At 34.4% G+C, this 15,835-nt stretch overlaps 1 protein-coding gene across 3 annotated transcripts in view; it reads right to left on the reverse strand.

Moving 5' to 3' along the window:
- Nucleotides 1-15,835, reverse strand: part of Sclt1 (sodium channel and clathrin linker 1) — a 122,195-nt gene that overhangs the window by 86,724 nt on the left and 19,636 nt on the right. For all 3 annotated transcript variants that reach the window (XM_026782922.1, XM_026782924.1, XM_005343937.2), the window contains exons 5-8: nt 12,441-12,496; nt 6,004-6,139; nt 3,976-4,098; nt 2,165-2,230 (exon numbers count right to left, since the gene is read on the reverse strand). In XM_026782922.1, coding sequence (XP_026638723.1) covers nt 2,165-2,230; nt 3,976-4,098; nt 6,004-6,139; nt 12,441-12,496 — 381 coding nt within the window. The remainder of the gene's footprint in view (nt 1-2,164; nt 2,231-3,975; nt 4,099-6,003; nt 6,140-12,440; nt 12,497-15,835) is intronic.

The following is a 15,835-nucleotide window of genomic DNA, read 5'->3' on the forward strand; positions in this document are numbered from 1 at the left end:
ATAGGGATATAAGCACTAAGAAGATAGGGATATAAGCACTAAGAAGATAGGGATATAAGCACTAAGAAGATAGGGATATAAGCACTAAGAAGATATAGATGCAAAGATCTATTCTTTCAGGCAGGAGGAAGTCAAGGCGGAGGTCATTCATGAGCTGGTAATGGTGGCCAACGACATGGAGTAGTCCCAGCAGCACTCCATCATTCTCTGCACAGTGGCCAAACTGTCCGGGAATTGTAACAACTCCAGGACAAACAAGATGGAAGTCAATCTTTTGAGACTGAGACAATCTCTTATTTCTTTTGGAGGGGGCTGGAAGCTACAGAGTCTTATTTTTGATTATATCATACTGTGGTGCTATACTGGGAACCATGCCTGTAATAAAAACCAAAACCAACTCACTAGTTTTACTGGGTCTGGCTTCATCTTCTCCTGGGAGACAGGAACTTTTCAATGGGTTCTGGGTTGCTAAATCAATGTCTTTGTGGGAAAAGGAGACAGGTTTTTCTGTTCTTGACATCTTCCTCAAGTTTCACTACAACAAACTTTACCATAAATTACTCATTACTTTACTGTGCATCTGCAGGAGTCTAGTGAGCGACCTTTTAAAATGGGAACTGCTTGACTTCTGTTGGGCATGTTCCTTTTTGTTTTGATCTTGATTCAGATTTGCTCTTGCAACTAAGCTCTGATGTTCTTTGATTTGTACACAGTGTTTCATGCCAGTTTTAGTGCTTAGTAGTTAATTGACATCCACTATATACATTATATAGTGTCAGTTCTGGTCTGACACTACAAATTTTTCCTTTTTATAAAGACAGGGTCTCATCTCATTATGTAGACAATTATGGTCCTAAACTGAAAAGAGAGCTGTTTGCCTTTGCCTCTGTCTCATAAATGCTGGAATTAAAGGTACGACTTTTACTTTAATGGTTTATTTAATATATCCTATAAATACCCAAACATCCTTTTTCTGTGACTTTCCTTAAAAATATTTATGAGTTATTAAAACAGTAATGTATCTTCAGTAGGAATATCAAAGGCTTATATAATTCCCATAGTTCTGGAAGATACATTGGGAGAAATGATAAATAATTGTTATATTAGGTTAAAGTACTAGTTTCCATGTAGAAATATATTATTAAAAGCATCTCTTGGTTACAGAACTCAGTAATCCTTTTGTCTTGGAGCACTTAACTTGAATTTTAAGACTTCTCAGAAATATATTGTAAAAGAAGCAAAAAAAAACCCCACACAACCTACGATTAGAAAGCATAGGTGTGATGGCTCATGTCTGTAATCAAAGTGAGGCAAGAGGACTGTCAGGAGATTGAAGCCAGCCTTTGTAAATGCACGCCAGCCTAGGTTACAGTATAAGTCTATGTCTCAAAAACAATACAAACAAACAAGTTCCTAAATGTTAGCATAAGCAGAAGACATTTGATTAAAGGATAATAAAACAGTGCAATAAAATGGGATGACTTACTTTTGATGACATAATTACTCTTAAGCATAGCTATTGTTTAGGTATTCACAAGAATTAGCAGAGTAACTAGGGAAGAATGAAAAGCAAAGGGAGGGATCATCCAGAGTGCTATAATTCTATTACTCAACAATGAGTAAAAAATAAAATTCCAAGGAGGTAAAGAAAGTAAGAGGAAAATAAGAGAATTAATAGAGACTAAGTGGAACTGAGAGCCCGAATTCTATTTGTTTTAGAAAATGTAAGGGAATTTATATATATTAAGGTTAATATTGACAGTTAATTTATAGATCATTCTTAGTTTAATTTCTTTTAAAGAAGCAAATCATTCCTTCAGCAAAGGTTTATGTTATTCTTATCATATTTCTGGCTGTGTGTAGTAAGAAACACTAAAGATTAGATGTGTGCATTACTTTTGAGGAGCTGACGGTCTAGACAACTCTATTCTTCAGAGACCTTGCCAAATAACCTCAGATAGTTTTAGATTAGAATGTAATTCAAATACTTGTTGGTTATATCTTGAAAGGGTACTGAATATGTAAGAAAATCAAAAAAGATACTGTCTAGATGTTTTAATAAATATAACATGATTTTTGCTTTGCTGTGAATAAGTATAAATAAATATAGTTACAGTCTCTAATATGTAAAAATCAGGTACAGGAAATGGTTATTTCCACTTACCATTTCTATGTTCTCATTAGCAACATGAAGTTTCTTGGTTAGTTGTTGAAAATTATTCAGCTGATCCTAATAGGAAAGTAAGGTAAGTTCATCATGTTTTGTTTAAACAAAACTACTACTTTAAATAAAACTAAAATCAGATCCAAAATCATATATTTAAATTTATGTGACATCAGCATTATATCTTCTATTATGTAAATTCAGTAGTCAAATAAATAAGAAAAAACCTTTAATGATTTGAAGAATTTAAAAAAAATAGGCAATGGTGATAATAATTTGTTTTAAGTAAAATCATTTTTATAAATTTATCTGCTGGTAAATACTATTTTAGATATAAAAGACATGCATGTACAAATATTTGCTAAGTTACTAGAAATTTCAAAAGCTGGAGAGTATGTTCATGACACTGGAAACCACGTGTTCAAACACATTCCAAATGTACAGGATAAACTGTGTTGACTGTGCAACTGTTGTAAAGTTCCCATGTTCCACAAGTTCAAAACCATTTGATCAAATCTTATGGTCCTTTTAAACATTACAAATAATAAAATTTGGAACAGATTATTAACATGTTAGATGATAAAGTAATAATTAAAAGGCAACTAGTAACAAAGTAATAATTAAAAGGTAAATAGGAAAAGAGAGACGAAGTATTATTTGCAAAGTTATTTACAAAAAAATTAAATGACATAACTTCCTTACAAGAATGATCTTATGTGAAAAAAACATAATAATTAAAGGGCTTAGCTGTTACCTTGAAGAATTTACTTTTATTAAAAATGGTTTTTATTAGACCTCAGAAGTACAAGTTCTATAGTCAGATTATATGTGTTATTTCAAACCATAGCATGGATAAAAATTAAAAAGATATCTGTAAACTAGAATATCATATAAGTATCATTATAATTATACAAGCAGAAATTCACTATAATGATAAGAATATTCACAAACTTTAACTTGAAGAATTAACAAATCAGAGTTAAGATAACCCACTTATTTAAACAGATACTCCTCAAGAATGGCAGAAAATGCTCAGAAGTATAAGCTGGCCATTGTACTCAAATGTACGCAGCAGTAAAAGAACCAATAGAAAATCAATGAAGGTATAGTGTGGGAGAATGGTCTGTATTCTGTCAATTATATGCCGACACAGAACAAGCAAGATGTGACTGCCTTGCTGAAAAAGGTACCGAGCCATGTGGCTAACATATACTAGAATAATGGGCTAAAATAAGTTATAAGAGTTAATAAGAAGCCTGAGCTAATGGGCCAGTCAGTTTATAGTTAATGTACACCTCTGTGTGACTTCTTTGGGACTTAGCAATTGCAGGAACTGGGCAGGACAGAAACCCCAACAACAAAGGCAGCTTTCCCAATGGGACAGGTGGTCTTTATGAAACAGTTTTGTTTCTAAAGGTATACATCAAAAGCTAGATGGCCAACGTAAAAGCACCCTTGTTTTAGACAGAAAATATCAAATAACTAAGCCTTCTTCCTAGAATAAAACTGTAACTCAATGACCAATTTTTGTTTAGTTTCAAAAAAGGTAGGAAATTAATCAATTAAAACTTCAGAGGTCATTTTATAAAAGAACAATCTTATACTTCTTCCCAAAACTAATACGCCTTTTATTTCTAATCACATTAAAAACACAACAGTACTGCAGCACTTTGATTACTCACCTGAGATACATTCATTGTTAATTAATTAATTAAAAAACACGAGACTTGGGAATTTCTTCCCCAGTTTTCTTTTCATGATTTTTATGATTTCTGACCAATATTTAAGAAAATCATGAAACCTGAGTTTACCTTTTGTTTTTGATTTTCAAAGACATGGATCTGGGCTTCAGTCATATGCTCCTGGTAAAGTTTCCGTACACTCTCCAGCTCCTGAGAAGCAGTCTGCCAGAGTTCCAGAGCCCACGTTTTCTCCTATAAAACAACAAAAATTGGTAGTTTATTACAGTATCAGCAGGCTATTAAATGATAGTATAAATGGATCACATTCTTTTACTATTAGGTTCTTATAAAGTTACAAAGTAAAAGTAGAATATATATAAAGACAGTAGTCAAGCATTGTTTAAAGATGGGGACACTTTCAGAGAAATGTACTCTTAGGGTGTCTAACCATTATGTGACCACAACAGATATACGCAACACAAACTACAATGACTACAATCAGGTAGTGTACTCATAGGGAGTATGTAGTCCGTCACTGACAGAAAGGTTGTTATGCGGCATGTGACTGGTCTATAATAATATTTGTAATTTAAACATTTTAATAGTAATTTAGAAAACAAATTTAAAAACTAAAATTTTATTTAGAAATTTTACTTAGATTTAATAGCTAAAATTAATGTTATCAGCAATACATATAAAAACTATTCTACTTGTTCTACAAAAAAGTACAAATCAAGCCTTGGTATTACTAAAGGAGAAAAGTCCTTCTGAGAAAGTACAATATGACTTTCCGACTGTAAAGAGTTAAGTGCTTATTTCAGAAAACTAGGAAAATATGGAAAACAGAAACAATAAAAAACTACTTAGAACTATAGGTATTAGCCCTGCTAATTAATTAACACTACTATTTGGATATAATCATCTTCATAAAGGTCGACTCTCTTCATGCATATACAATTTTTATAAGTGTGCTTCTGGGATACAATTTTTTAAGTTTTTCTTTTAGCAAAATTATAATCACAAAATGTATGTTACATATAATGTAACACTATTACACTTGGCATTTTATAGTGAGATTATTTTTAATTCATCAATTAACTTTTTTTTTTGTTTTTTTTCGAGACAGGGTTCCTCTGTAGCTTTTGGTTCCTGTCCTGGAACTAGCTCTTGTAGAGCAGGCTGGCCTCGAACTCACAGAGATCCGCCTGCCTCTGCCTCCCGAGTGCTGGGATTAAGGCTTGCGCCACCACCGCCCGGCTATCAATTAACTTTTTAATACAGTCTTACCAAGGCATGGTAAGGGAGCTCAGGGTTTAAGACTTTGAGATGATGTTGAGGTCAAAATTATATTCATAACAATAGGAAGACATTTGCCATCACAGTAGAATTTCTAAAGTATATGACATGTCATTTTTGTGCTGAGGGCTGCTACAAAGTATGCTTATATCATTATTCAAAAAATAAAGCCTGTTAATTTAGTAGACTAAATACTGACAGATACAACTCACAAAAAAGTACTGTAGGATACTAAAGTAAGGGGTCCGGGTATTGTTTTAAAACCAAAAGGCTAAGAAAAGCTAACAGTAACCCACTGAGACCACAGGCAAACCGCCTAGGGTCCTAACCAAGTTTTGACTAAGAATGGAAAAACAAAACATTTTCTCTTTGTTGTTATTAGAATAATAAATGTCCCCCGTGGGCACCTGTCTTTGGACTTTGGTTCTCAGTTTGGGGTGCTGTTTAGGGAGGCTATAGAAACTTTAAGAGATGGGTCTTGTTAGAAGAAGCCATCACTGGCGGAGGGTTTTGAAGGTTTCTATCTTTATCTCACTTCTAGCTTGTGGCCTCTGATTCCTGTGTGTAGTTGAGATGTTATTTATATCAAAATGTCAGTCCTGAAATCATATATAAAACTGACATTATACAGACTGAACAGGTTATATTTAGAGTATGTATATGCATATATGCATGTAACAACAATTAATGAAAGAAGGTCATGAATTTAAAAGAGAGCAAGGAAGAGTATATTGGAGCATTTGGAGTAGGAAAGGAAAGAGAAGAAAGTAATGATGTAATTATAATATAAAAATTAAAAAAGTAAACAAAGATTAACATATTTCTGATAATTTTAAACTTAGTAAATAATATGTCACTTACTTGATTGGCTAGTTGCAATTGTTCCTGAAGGTTCCTCACGGTTTCATCATCTGCACAGATGTCATTTCCTATCCCTGTGCCAAAGGGAAGGGCTTCCAATTGCTTTTCAACGGTATCTTTTAATTTACTGTGCAACCTTCGCAATAAGCAGTTAACATGATACTCATTTTAATAACAGTGTAATTACCATTAGAAGGGTCATTAAATCAACATGGGTCACACAAAATTCTTCATACCAAACCATTTAAGTAGACTTCAAATGAAAATAGAATAAATAAATACTATGTAAATAAAAATATGATTTTTTCTTTTTCTTTTCTTTGAGACAGAGTTACTTTTCTTAAATGTTGGCAAAGATGTAAGAATGTAATTTAGTGCAGCCACTAATTGAAGTTGAAAACAGAACTATCATATAAGACAGCTATAACACTCCAGAGGATATATTTTGATGGACCTACAGCAGATATACTTGTATATCCATTTGTATTGTATTTACAACATCAAAGATGTGGAATAAACCCATATATATATATATATACAGGTATCAACATATATATTATATATATATATCTATATATCTATCAGCAGATGACATATAAGCTGAATTTTACTCAGCTTCAAGGAACAAAATGAATGGACCCTGGGATCATCATGATAATATTCCAGGTTAAATTCAGATTGTAAAGAAATAGGTAAGGCATAAAAATAGGAGAGACTATTTAGGAAGAAGAAGGAATTGTGCTGGGTGAGATAATGGAAAATGCCTAACACTTAATAGGCACTCAAATATTAGTGAATATTTATTCTGATTGTTATTGTGACCAAATACCTGACAAGAGGACTTAACCGTTTATTTTGGCTCATGACGTACATGTGTACAGACCATACGACAGTGGGGAAGGCATGGAGCAGGTGGTTCCATGGGAGTATATGTATAAGGCTTAGTGCTCAACTCTAAGTAGATCAAAGAAAACAAAGAAACGGGAATGCCAGCACTCCTCTGGCTTTCTATCTTTCCCTCCTTATTCAGTCCAGAACTCATGAGATGTTGCTGTGCACATTCAGTGTCCCTCTCTGGATAAGCCTTCAGATATAACAGCCCTTAAAACGTGTCTTCTAAATCAAATCAAGCTGGGAAAAAAAGATTAACTATGACTATTTTACTGCTTCACTTAACAGTAACTCAAAAGATACGTGGTTCTAGATTTCCGTTAGCAGTTTAACAATGCCTTTAGAAAAGCGAAGCTTTTACCACCTTTTCTTTCTCAGTCTTGCTGAGTCTCTGAAATCTGAGCTTAAGGTTAGACAGTTGTCTTTAAGTGTGTGTCCCTTGGTAAGACAACCAAGTTGCTTTGCATACACCCAAGAATCTTTGGGCACCACAAACTGGTCTTGATGGAGGGCAGGGGCACAATGTTGGGTAACTAGGAAAAGGGGGCTGGATCTTGGAAGAGTTGAGAGAGCAAATGAATACGATCAAAATACACTGTATAAAACTCTCAAGGAACCAATTTTTAAAAATTTATTTCTTAAAATTATAAATAGGAAATCAAAAAATTTTTGCAAACCACAACAGACTTTGCTTACATTTACACTTTACTCACTAAGAGTTATATGACTATCAAAGAAAAAAATGGCACTTGTGTAGGCAACCAACAATGCCTTTCATACCCTTCATATGTAAAAACAAAAAATGCAAACTGTTTTCTCAACATGAACTAAGCTTAAAGAAAAGACATGAAAACAGGACAAAACACAAGTATTTTTACTTTCTGTTTAGTATCTTTCTCATAAAATGATTTCATTATTTATAATCAGTTTCTACAAATTATGCATCCATACAGAAACATATTAAAATGTTTCCAAACTCCAAGACTGTGGCACTATACACAACTGCAGAACCCAAGCCACTGCTAATTTTCAGCATTTAGACCTGATCAAGTATCATGTATACTTTTCTTAAAATATTTTCCCCATAATTTATAAATTATTTTCATTTTTTCATTAACTATGACATGTATCTAAAAGTACTTTTTTTCTTTAAAGACAGAATTAGTAGAGTTCACTGCCAGCATTTTCAGAGTGCTTTCAATAAACAGAAACTCCATTTTTCCAACTTTCCAAAAATGAAACGCAACTGCTGCTATGGTTTGGATATGGCTTCTGTCAAAACTTATGTTGAAATGTGATGCTATTGTAACTTTGTTTCAGGATGGTAGAATCTATAGGGAGTGATTAAGTTCATGGTAACTAGCTATCTTGAGAATGAATTAGGTCTCCTGATTAGACTAACAGCCATGAAAGTGACTGTAATGAAGTATGCTGACATAATGTCCTTTCTCCATGTGTCCCCTTCTACTCTGCATTTCTCTACTATGATACAACAGCATGAAGCACTGACCAGAAGCTGAATGATATCAGTGCCATGTTCCTGGAACTCCAGAACTGAAAGAGTAAAATACATATTTTTTTCTCTATGAATCACTCAGCATAAGACATTGTTTATAATAAAAACCTGACACTCATCATTACATTACTTTTAACTACATAGAGATTTTAAAGACTAGCTTTATGAAAGAAATATTGTTGCAAACAAATACACAAGACAACTAAACAGTATCTTTATAGCACAAAATGTCCTGTCTTTCCAGGACATTAAAAATCAAGCTCAAGCTAAGTATATTGGTGAATGAAAAATATTCACTATAATATTTTTACTAGGATATTAAAAGTCTGTTTAACAATAATTACTTTTTTTTTTTTGAGACAGGGTTTCTCTGTGGCTTTGGAGCCTGTCCTGGAACTAGCTCTGTATACCAGGCTGGTCTCGAACTCACAGAGATCCGCCTGCCTCTGCCTCCCGAGTGCTGGGATTAAAGGCATTCGCCACCATTGCCCGGCCAACAATAATTACTGTAAGAAAAAACATTAAAGCTAAAAAAAGCATAGATTTAAAAAAACATAATGAAAAATTTAAACCTAATTTAAAAATTTATGCAATTATAAAATTTATTAAGAATCCACAGCATAAATATAAGAGGGTTCCAAAATTAGAAGAAAATTAATAAAAAATACTTTTTTAATTTTTAATTTTTTTTTTTTTATTTTTCAAGACAGGGTTTCTCCGTAGCTTTTGGTTCCTGGCCTGGAACTAGCTCTTATAGACCAGGCTGGCCTCGAACTCACAGAGATCCACCTGCCTCTGCCTCCCGAGTGCTGGGATTAAAGGTGTGAGCCACCACCGCGCAGCAATAAAAATACTTTTTAAAGAAACAAAATGATTATAGTTAAAATTAAGATATAATTCCATAGGAACTTTATAAAATTCTAAAGAACACATGCTATTTAGTTTTTTTGCCAACCTTACAGAAGCTGAGATCTTCCGGGAAGAGGGAACCTCAATTGAGAAAACGCCCCTATCAGATTGGCCATGTAAGCAAGCCTGTGGGGCAGCCCACAGAGGGCAGTGCCCACCACGGGCAGGTCGTCCTGGGTGTATGAGGCAGTAGACTTGAGCACGCCATGGGAGCACTCCCTTATTATCGCTGCTTTACTCCCTGACTCTGGAGTCTGAACTACTCGAGTGTCTCTGCTGTTTCTTCTGGTGATGACTATAAGCTCTAAGTCAAATAAACTCTTTCCTCCCCAAGTTGTTTTAGATTATGGTGTTTATCACAGCAATGGAAAACAAACTAGAACAACATGAATTCATTTAAACACAAATACATTAAGATGGACAAAACAATAAAACATAAACTACTATATAATATGGAAGAATACAAACAAAAGAAAGTCAAACTTTAAGAGTCCATGCACTGAATGATTTTAGGACTTAAAAATGCGCCCCACCTGCCTTCACGGCCATGCTGTTTTTGGTCAACAACGAAAAATATATCAAATTTCTATAGTTTCATGTTTCTAACGTTAACATTTTTGAACTCAGGACAGAATAAAGTTTAAATATTCTTGGTGATCAGCCATGTTAAATTCTCTTTAATATGCTGAGAGAGGACTCACTAATGGAGAGACAAAATAAAGTAACCATAGGAAAAGAAAAGAGCGAGGGACTCAGCTACCTTAAAGTTTAAAGAAGAAAACAGAAAATTATTTCATTAAGCACATCACAATCTGGGAATGCATATTTGAAACACCTATTATCTAAAATGCTGCAATGGACAATCGGCACTCTTACTTATACTTCACATTTCTGTATCTATGTAGTACCTGACGGTCTAAAACTATATATTCAAGATATCCTCAAAGATGGTGCAGAAAAGATTAAAATTTTACCAAAGGAGCCAATTAAAAGAGACAGACATATCTTAGTAAGAAAAATAAGTAATAAAGACTTGAGAAACGAGATGAATAAACATTTCATGAGAAAAGTATAAGAAAAATGGCCAAACATCAGTATTTAGAAAAATGTAAATTAAGATCACAAGGAGAAATTACCTAGTAGCAAATAGTATTTAAGAAGTTTAATTAGAGTTATTGCCAGAAAATATAGATCAACATGAATTAAAAATACCACTGGTGAAAATGTAAACCAGTTGATACAGACAAGTGATACATTAAGTTGACATCCAATTATAAATCTATAACTTGGTAGTTTCATCTCTTGAAATTTTCATACCTGTGCATGATAGTGAAAAGTGTCAAATCCCAAAATACTGGATATGATTTTTATAATTTTAAAAATGCAACCTAAATAATATATTACTAAGAGAATCCAATCTAGTGTTTACTTGGTAGAGGGAATGAGGATGGGAACAAGAAAGAAATCATAGATAGAGGCATCAAAGTTGGCAACATTTTTAGCTTTTAAGCTTATTGTTTGTTTGTATGTAATCAGTGTGTTTCCTACTGCACATATTTATACTATCTTATTGTATTATAATATTTATAAAGTGTTTATGTGTTCAATTTCAAGCTATTTATTTCTTAAAGTCAGTGCATGAAAAAAATGTTCTTTTGTTACAATCTATCAACAGAAACCTTGGTATCAAACATGAGAATTCTCCTTTTGAAACCTTGGTCAGGGAATCCGAAGCACACCCCATCCTAACAACATAGGCTATTGGCATTGTCCTTGAGTTGCTTTCCAGAATTTGGAATTACGTCTCTAATGCTGGAAACAATTCATATTTTGGACACATGACATGAAGTAACTGGGATAAAACTAAGCTGCGAGGACTGGGAGGTGCTATGCAAGCAACCAAGGGGTGGGGCAATCAACAGCTCTACCCAGCTGTGGTACTTATAAAACACAATGACCAGTATTTAACACATCCCTAAAGGTGAAATAGTTGCGCTTCTTTCTTGTGAGTAACCAACAGATGCCTAATTCTACCTAAGACCTGCTCTATAGGAGGAAAAACTCAGAGACAGTACTACAAACCTCGCCAACTAAGACAGGCGAGGCCAGGAAACCTATAAGAAAACTCACTACTGCCACTTTTTTTTTTTAAAGATTTATTTATTATGTATACAATGTGCCTCCTGCATGTACACCTCCATGCCAGAAGAGGGCACCAGATCTCATTACAGATGGTTGTCAGCCATCATGTGGTTGCTGGGAATTGAAACTCAGGACCTCTGGAAGAGCAGCCAGTGCTCTTAACCTCTGAGCCATTTCTCCAGCCCCCTGCCACTTTCTTAAACCAGTGTAATCTCTAACTGCATTCTAAATACTTATCCTTATACACACAGTCAATGTAGATCAGATAAGTTTCTTTTAGCAGCAGATAGAGACCACTATAGGAAGCTACAAACTGGTTAAAATGCAGAAAACTGACTGTGAGGTGCCCAGACACATCTCTAACATTACCCCTGTATCTAAGACTAAAGGAACACAAAGGAAGAGGAAGCAGAAAGAGTCTAAGAGCCAAAGCACCAGGACACGTGCTAAGAGATTGTGTTTTCAATATATAGGTCAGGGAAGCTACACTCATGAAGTCTCCACAACATGGTAACTAAATAAAGATCAGAACAATGACACCAGTTGACATGATAATATGAATAGGGGAACTCTTACAGGGCTTCACCCTTAGAGGAGGAACTCTAGGCAATTAAAGACTACTAAGGGGTAAAATTAGTAGTTACCCAAAACCATGTGGTCAGCCCTACAAATACATATGAGAGCAACATTAAAAGGACTCAGTAGGTTTATATACATACATATATGTGCGTATATATGTACACAAAGAATAACAGTAATAGGTGAAGAAAAAGATTCTTTTATAAGTTGCAATTCATAGGCAAGAAAGTTACAACAGAAGGAAGTTAAATAACCTGTTTTACGTCACAGTTAAAGAAGCCAACAGTCAACAGAAATTTAAGCTCGGTAGTCTGCACTCTAAATCATTGTACTCTGTGTATCAAAGAACAAAATGAAAGTTATCTAAAGCCACAGACGACCAACTGGCTAATTGATTTACCTTTCATTTTCAGTGATGACAGTTTCAAGCTGTAGTTTCATCTCACCCATGTGTTTCTACAAGAATAAAACACGGTGTAGTAATACATTCTCGAGACAATTAGATCTGCATTTAGTACTCAATTCACATGCAAGCAGTCAGACTTTTTGATATTTACAGATAAAATTTATTCATTACATGTAACAAGCAGTATCACATGTAGATAGTTTAACAATTATACCAAACATAATAGAACATTCATTTTTAACAGATTGTAAATAAATCAAAACATTTTATGCAACAATTGAGAAATATTTAAAAATATATATCAAAGAAAACAAAAAAAGATACACTTCATTATACTAAAAATACCAGTTGAGTTGGGCATGGTGGTAGTATATGCATTTAATCCCAGCACTTGGAAGACAGAGGTAGGTAAATATCTGGGAGTTTGAGGGTAGCCTGGTCAACAAAGTGAGTTCCAGGGCATCCAGGGCTATTACACAGACAAACCCTGTCTCAAAAAAAAAGAAAAAAAAGAAAGAAGAAAGAAAAAAAAAAAAAACAACCAACCAAACAATCAAAAAAAAAAACAGTTGATCACTATACCTTAAATTTATATCTTAATTAATTCATCTATTCTGGGGAAGCTCATATCAATATGTATATTTTCTCCTATTTCAAGAGGTAAAATGGGAATGGTGAAAAAAGAAAATTAAGGTCTTCTTTAGCACTTATTCACTCTCTACCTCACCACCCTTAGTAACTATCTGAACTCTGTTCTAAACAGTGTTGCTATGGTAAACAGACAAGGTTTATTATTTAGCAGGTTAGATGATTTAAAAACTCATTAACTAAAATACAATGAAGGTTATAATCCATACTGTAAAGAGAATGAGATGAAAGTTTCACTGATTTTCTCTGAGGTAATAACAGAGAAATTATTAGCATTTCAAAGGGAAAGGAAGAGGGAATTTAATAAAAGCAAACTGGGAAAAATAAGGAGTCATTTTCAATAAGAGCTGCTCATGGAAATACATGTTTAAAACAAAGGTGCACTCAGCTCAAAATACATCCATCAGTCTTGATTGGGTACTCTAGGGTAAAGGAGAAGAGCCAAGCCTGAAGCCGACCTGGCAAGAGATGTGTGAACAGGCAGTTCTCCAAGTCTGTCTCTCTCCCTCTCAGAGAGGCTCAAAGCAGCTTGGCTTAAAAAATCACTAACCACCTTTTAATATGAAATTGGCATCAAAGCTGAATTTTTCCCAAGTTCCGGCTAGGCCAGGATTTCAGTCAAACTAAAATGAATTAATGTACTACCAGATAACTGAGTACTGATCATATTTGTAGAGACAGTCTCCCTTGAAGAATATCTAGTACTGCAAATGATTATATAGAATACTTATATATTATATATAACATTCTTATATAAGAAGTATATATATTCTTATATAAGCATATTATATAAGTCACATCAAGGACTTTACCATAAAATACTTGAAAATATTTAATTATTTGGAAGTAAAGAAAATCTACACAGTAGATTTTAGATCTTATATCATCAAAATTTCCCTACTATACATGATTTTGGTGGGGTGCGGGTGGGAATCTTTATACATAGAATTACAGCATGATTTTCCTGTTTTGAAGGTGTACTATTTCTTGGTCACATCTGTAATTCTTTTTTCTTTCAATGTGTTAGATTTTGTTGGGTTTTTTTTTTTGTTTGTTTGTTTTTGTTTTGAGAGTTTATGTAGTCCTGGCTGTTCTGAACTCTCTATGTAGCTCAGGCTGGCCTGAACTCATAGAAATCCACCTGCCTCTGTCTCCTGAGTGCTGAGACTTACTAAAGGTACTCACCACTATGCCCAAGTATATCTGTAATTCTTAAAATTAGCTCTACTTATTAACTATATCTATGCAAGCAAAAAAGAACTATTCTTAGAAGTAGATACCAACATCTTTCTCTCTCTCTTTAAAAAAATATAATACTATTACTATCATTGAAGACTCTTGGGCTTTTTAGTGTAGTTTCTTCCTATATCTAAGTCAGTATCACCCACAGGCAGTAAGAACATCAGATGAGAAATTTAAGGCAAGCACTTCAGAAAAATAGCTCATTAAAGAGACACAGGAACCAGATAGGTGATAAGAGGTTTTAAGAGAGTTTAATTTCTAGACAACTAGCTATTCTAGAACAACAACTGAAGTACACAATACATCATCACAGGAATTCAGAAAGTGCAATTAGCAGAAACTTTAGATTTGTTATTTCTAAAACTAAAACACTATTTACACAAAAAGAACTTCTGTTGTTCTTTAATTGCTTATGTAAAGGAAAAAAAGACATTGTTGTGGTTGGTTGAAGTTTAAACGGCCAAAGGCTAAAAGAGACATCACAAGAAATGGGAAATGAATTAACTTAAGAATTGTCTTAAAATAATATAGAATCAGAATCTGGCTCTACCCTGTCACTTTATAGGTTTGTAAAGAAACAAACTTGGAAATATGCTGTGGTGCACAGCATTATACAGTGAGAGTACCGCTGGCACAATCTCTAGGCTAACCCACAAGAATCACGAGTATTCCAGTGGAGGAAACCCAATTTGCAAAGCTTTAGAAATATTTGTCTTTTGAATAGTTGCTGTCATTTCTCTAAAACCCTTGTGATGTCATTCATAATGTTCCCCTTTTCCATAGTGGCATTTGTCCACAAAAAAACCTCAGCAGTGTATGAATCGATTATTGGGCATAACTCTTTTCTGTACTGGTGGCTGGATGGCCTTTCCCCACACTGTGGGGCCCTGGTGTGAAAGTATTCCCTCTGTCAAACCTTTGTTCTTATAGTAGCCCCAGAGAAATTAATTCCTTTGCACCTGGACATCAGGGGTACAAGCACCCCACCACGTAGCCCTGGGCTGGAAGCTGAAATCTCCTGATTTTACTACATAGTTGCGGCTTTTCACCTTGATCCAGAGCTAAGAGAAACCCTTTAATCAGCAAACATTTGGTGAAAATGTTAAATGTGGATCAAGTGCCATCCGTTTTCCTCCTGTGGTTTACGCTGGCTGTCATGGTTACCACAAATGCTGTGTGCTGTGCTCTCAGCTACCTTGGAAGTAAGCAGAAGTACGCAGAGAAAGCGCAGCATTGCGGTTTTCCCTTTTTTCTACATTTATAAATTACAAACTTCTAGATTACATAACTACACAAATGTAGTTAACACACAAAGTCCCTCTCCCCCCTCTTAGAGATCATAGCTCCTTCCTCTATTTACCTTTTTCAGATATGCCTGGGTGTTTCACAGCCACACTCCCTCTGAAACATAAGTAAGCTAACAGGCACCCAAGCTAACAGGTATTTGTTTTTGCCAGCCTTATCTGTCTTGGCCCTAAGAAATGCATGCCTGTTTCCCC

This window comes from Microtus ochrogaster, chromosome 1 (genome assembly GCF_000317375.1).
Source record: "Microtus ochrogaster isolate Prairie Vole_2 chromosome 1, MicOch1.0, whole genome shotgun sequence".
Lineage (NCBI taxonomy): Eukaryota > Metazoa > Chordata > Mammalia > Rodentia > Cricetidae > Microtus > Microtus ochrogaster.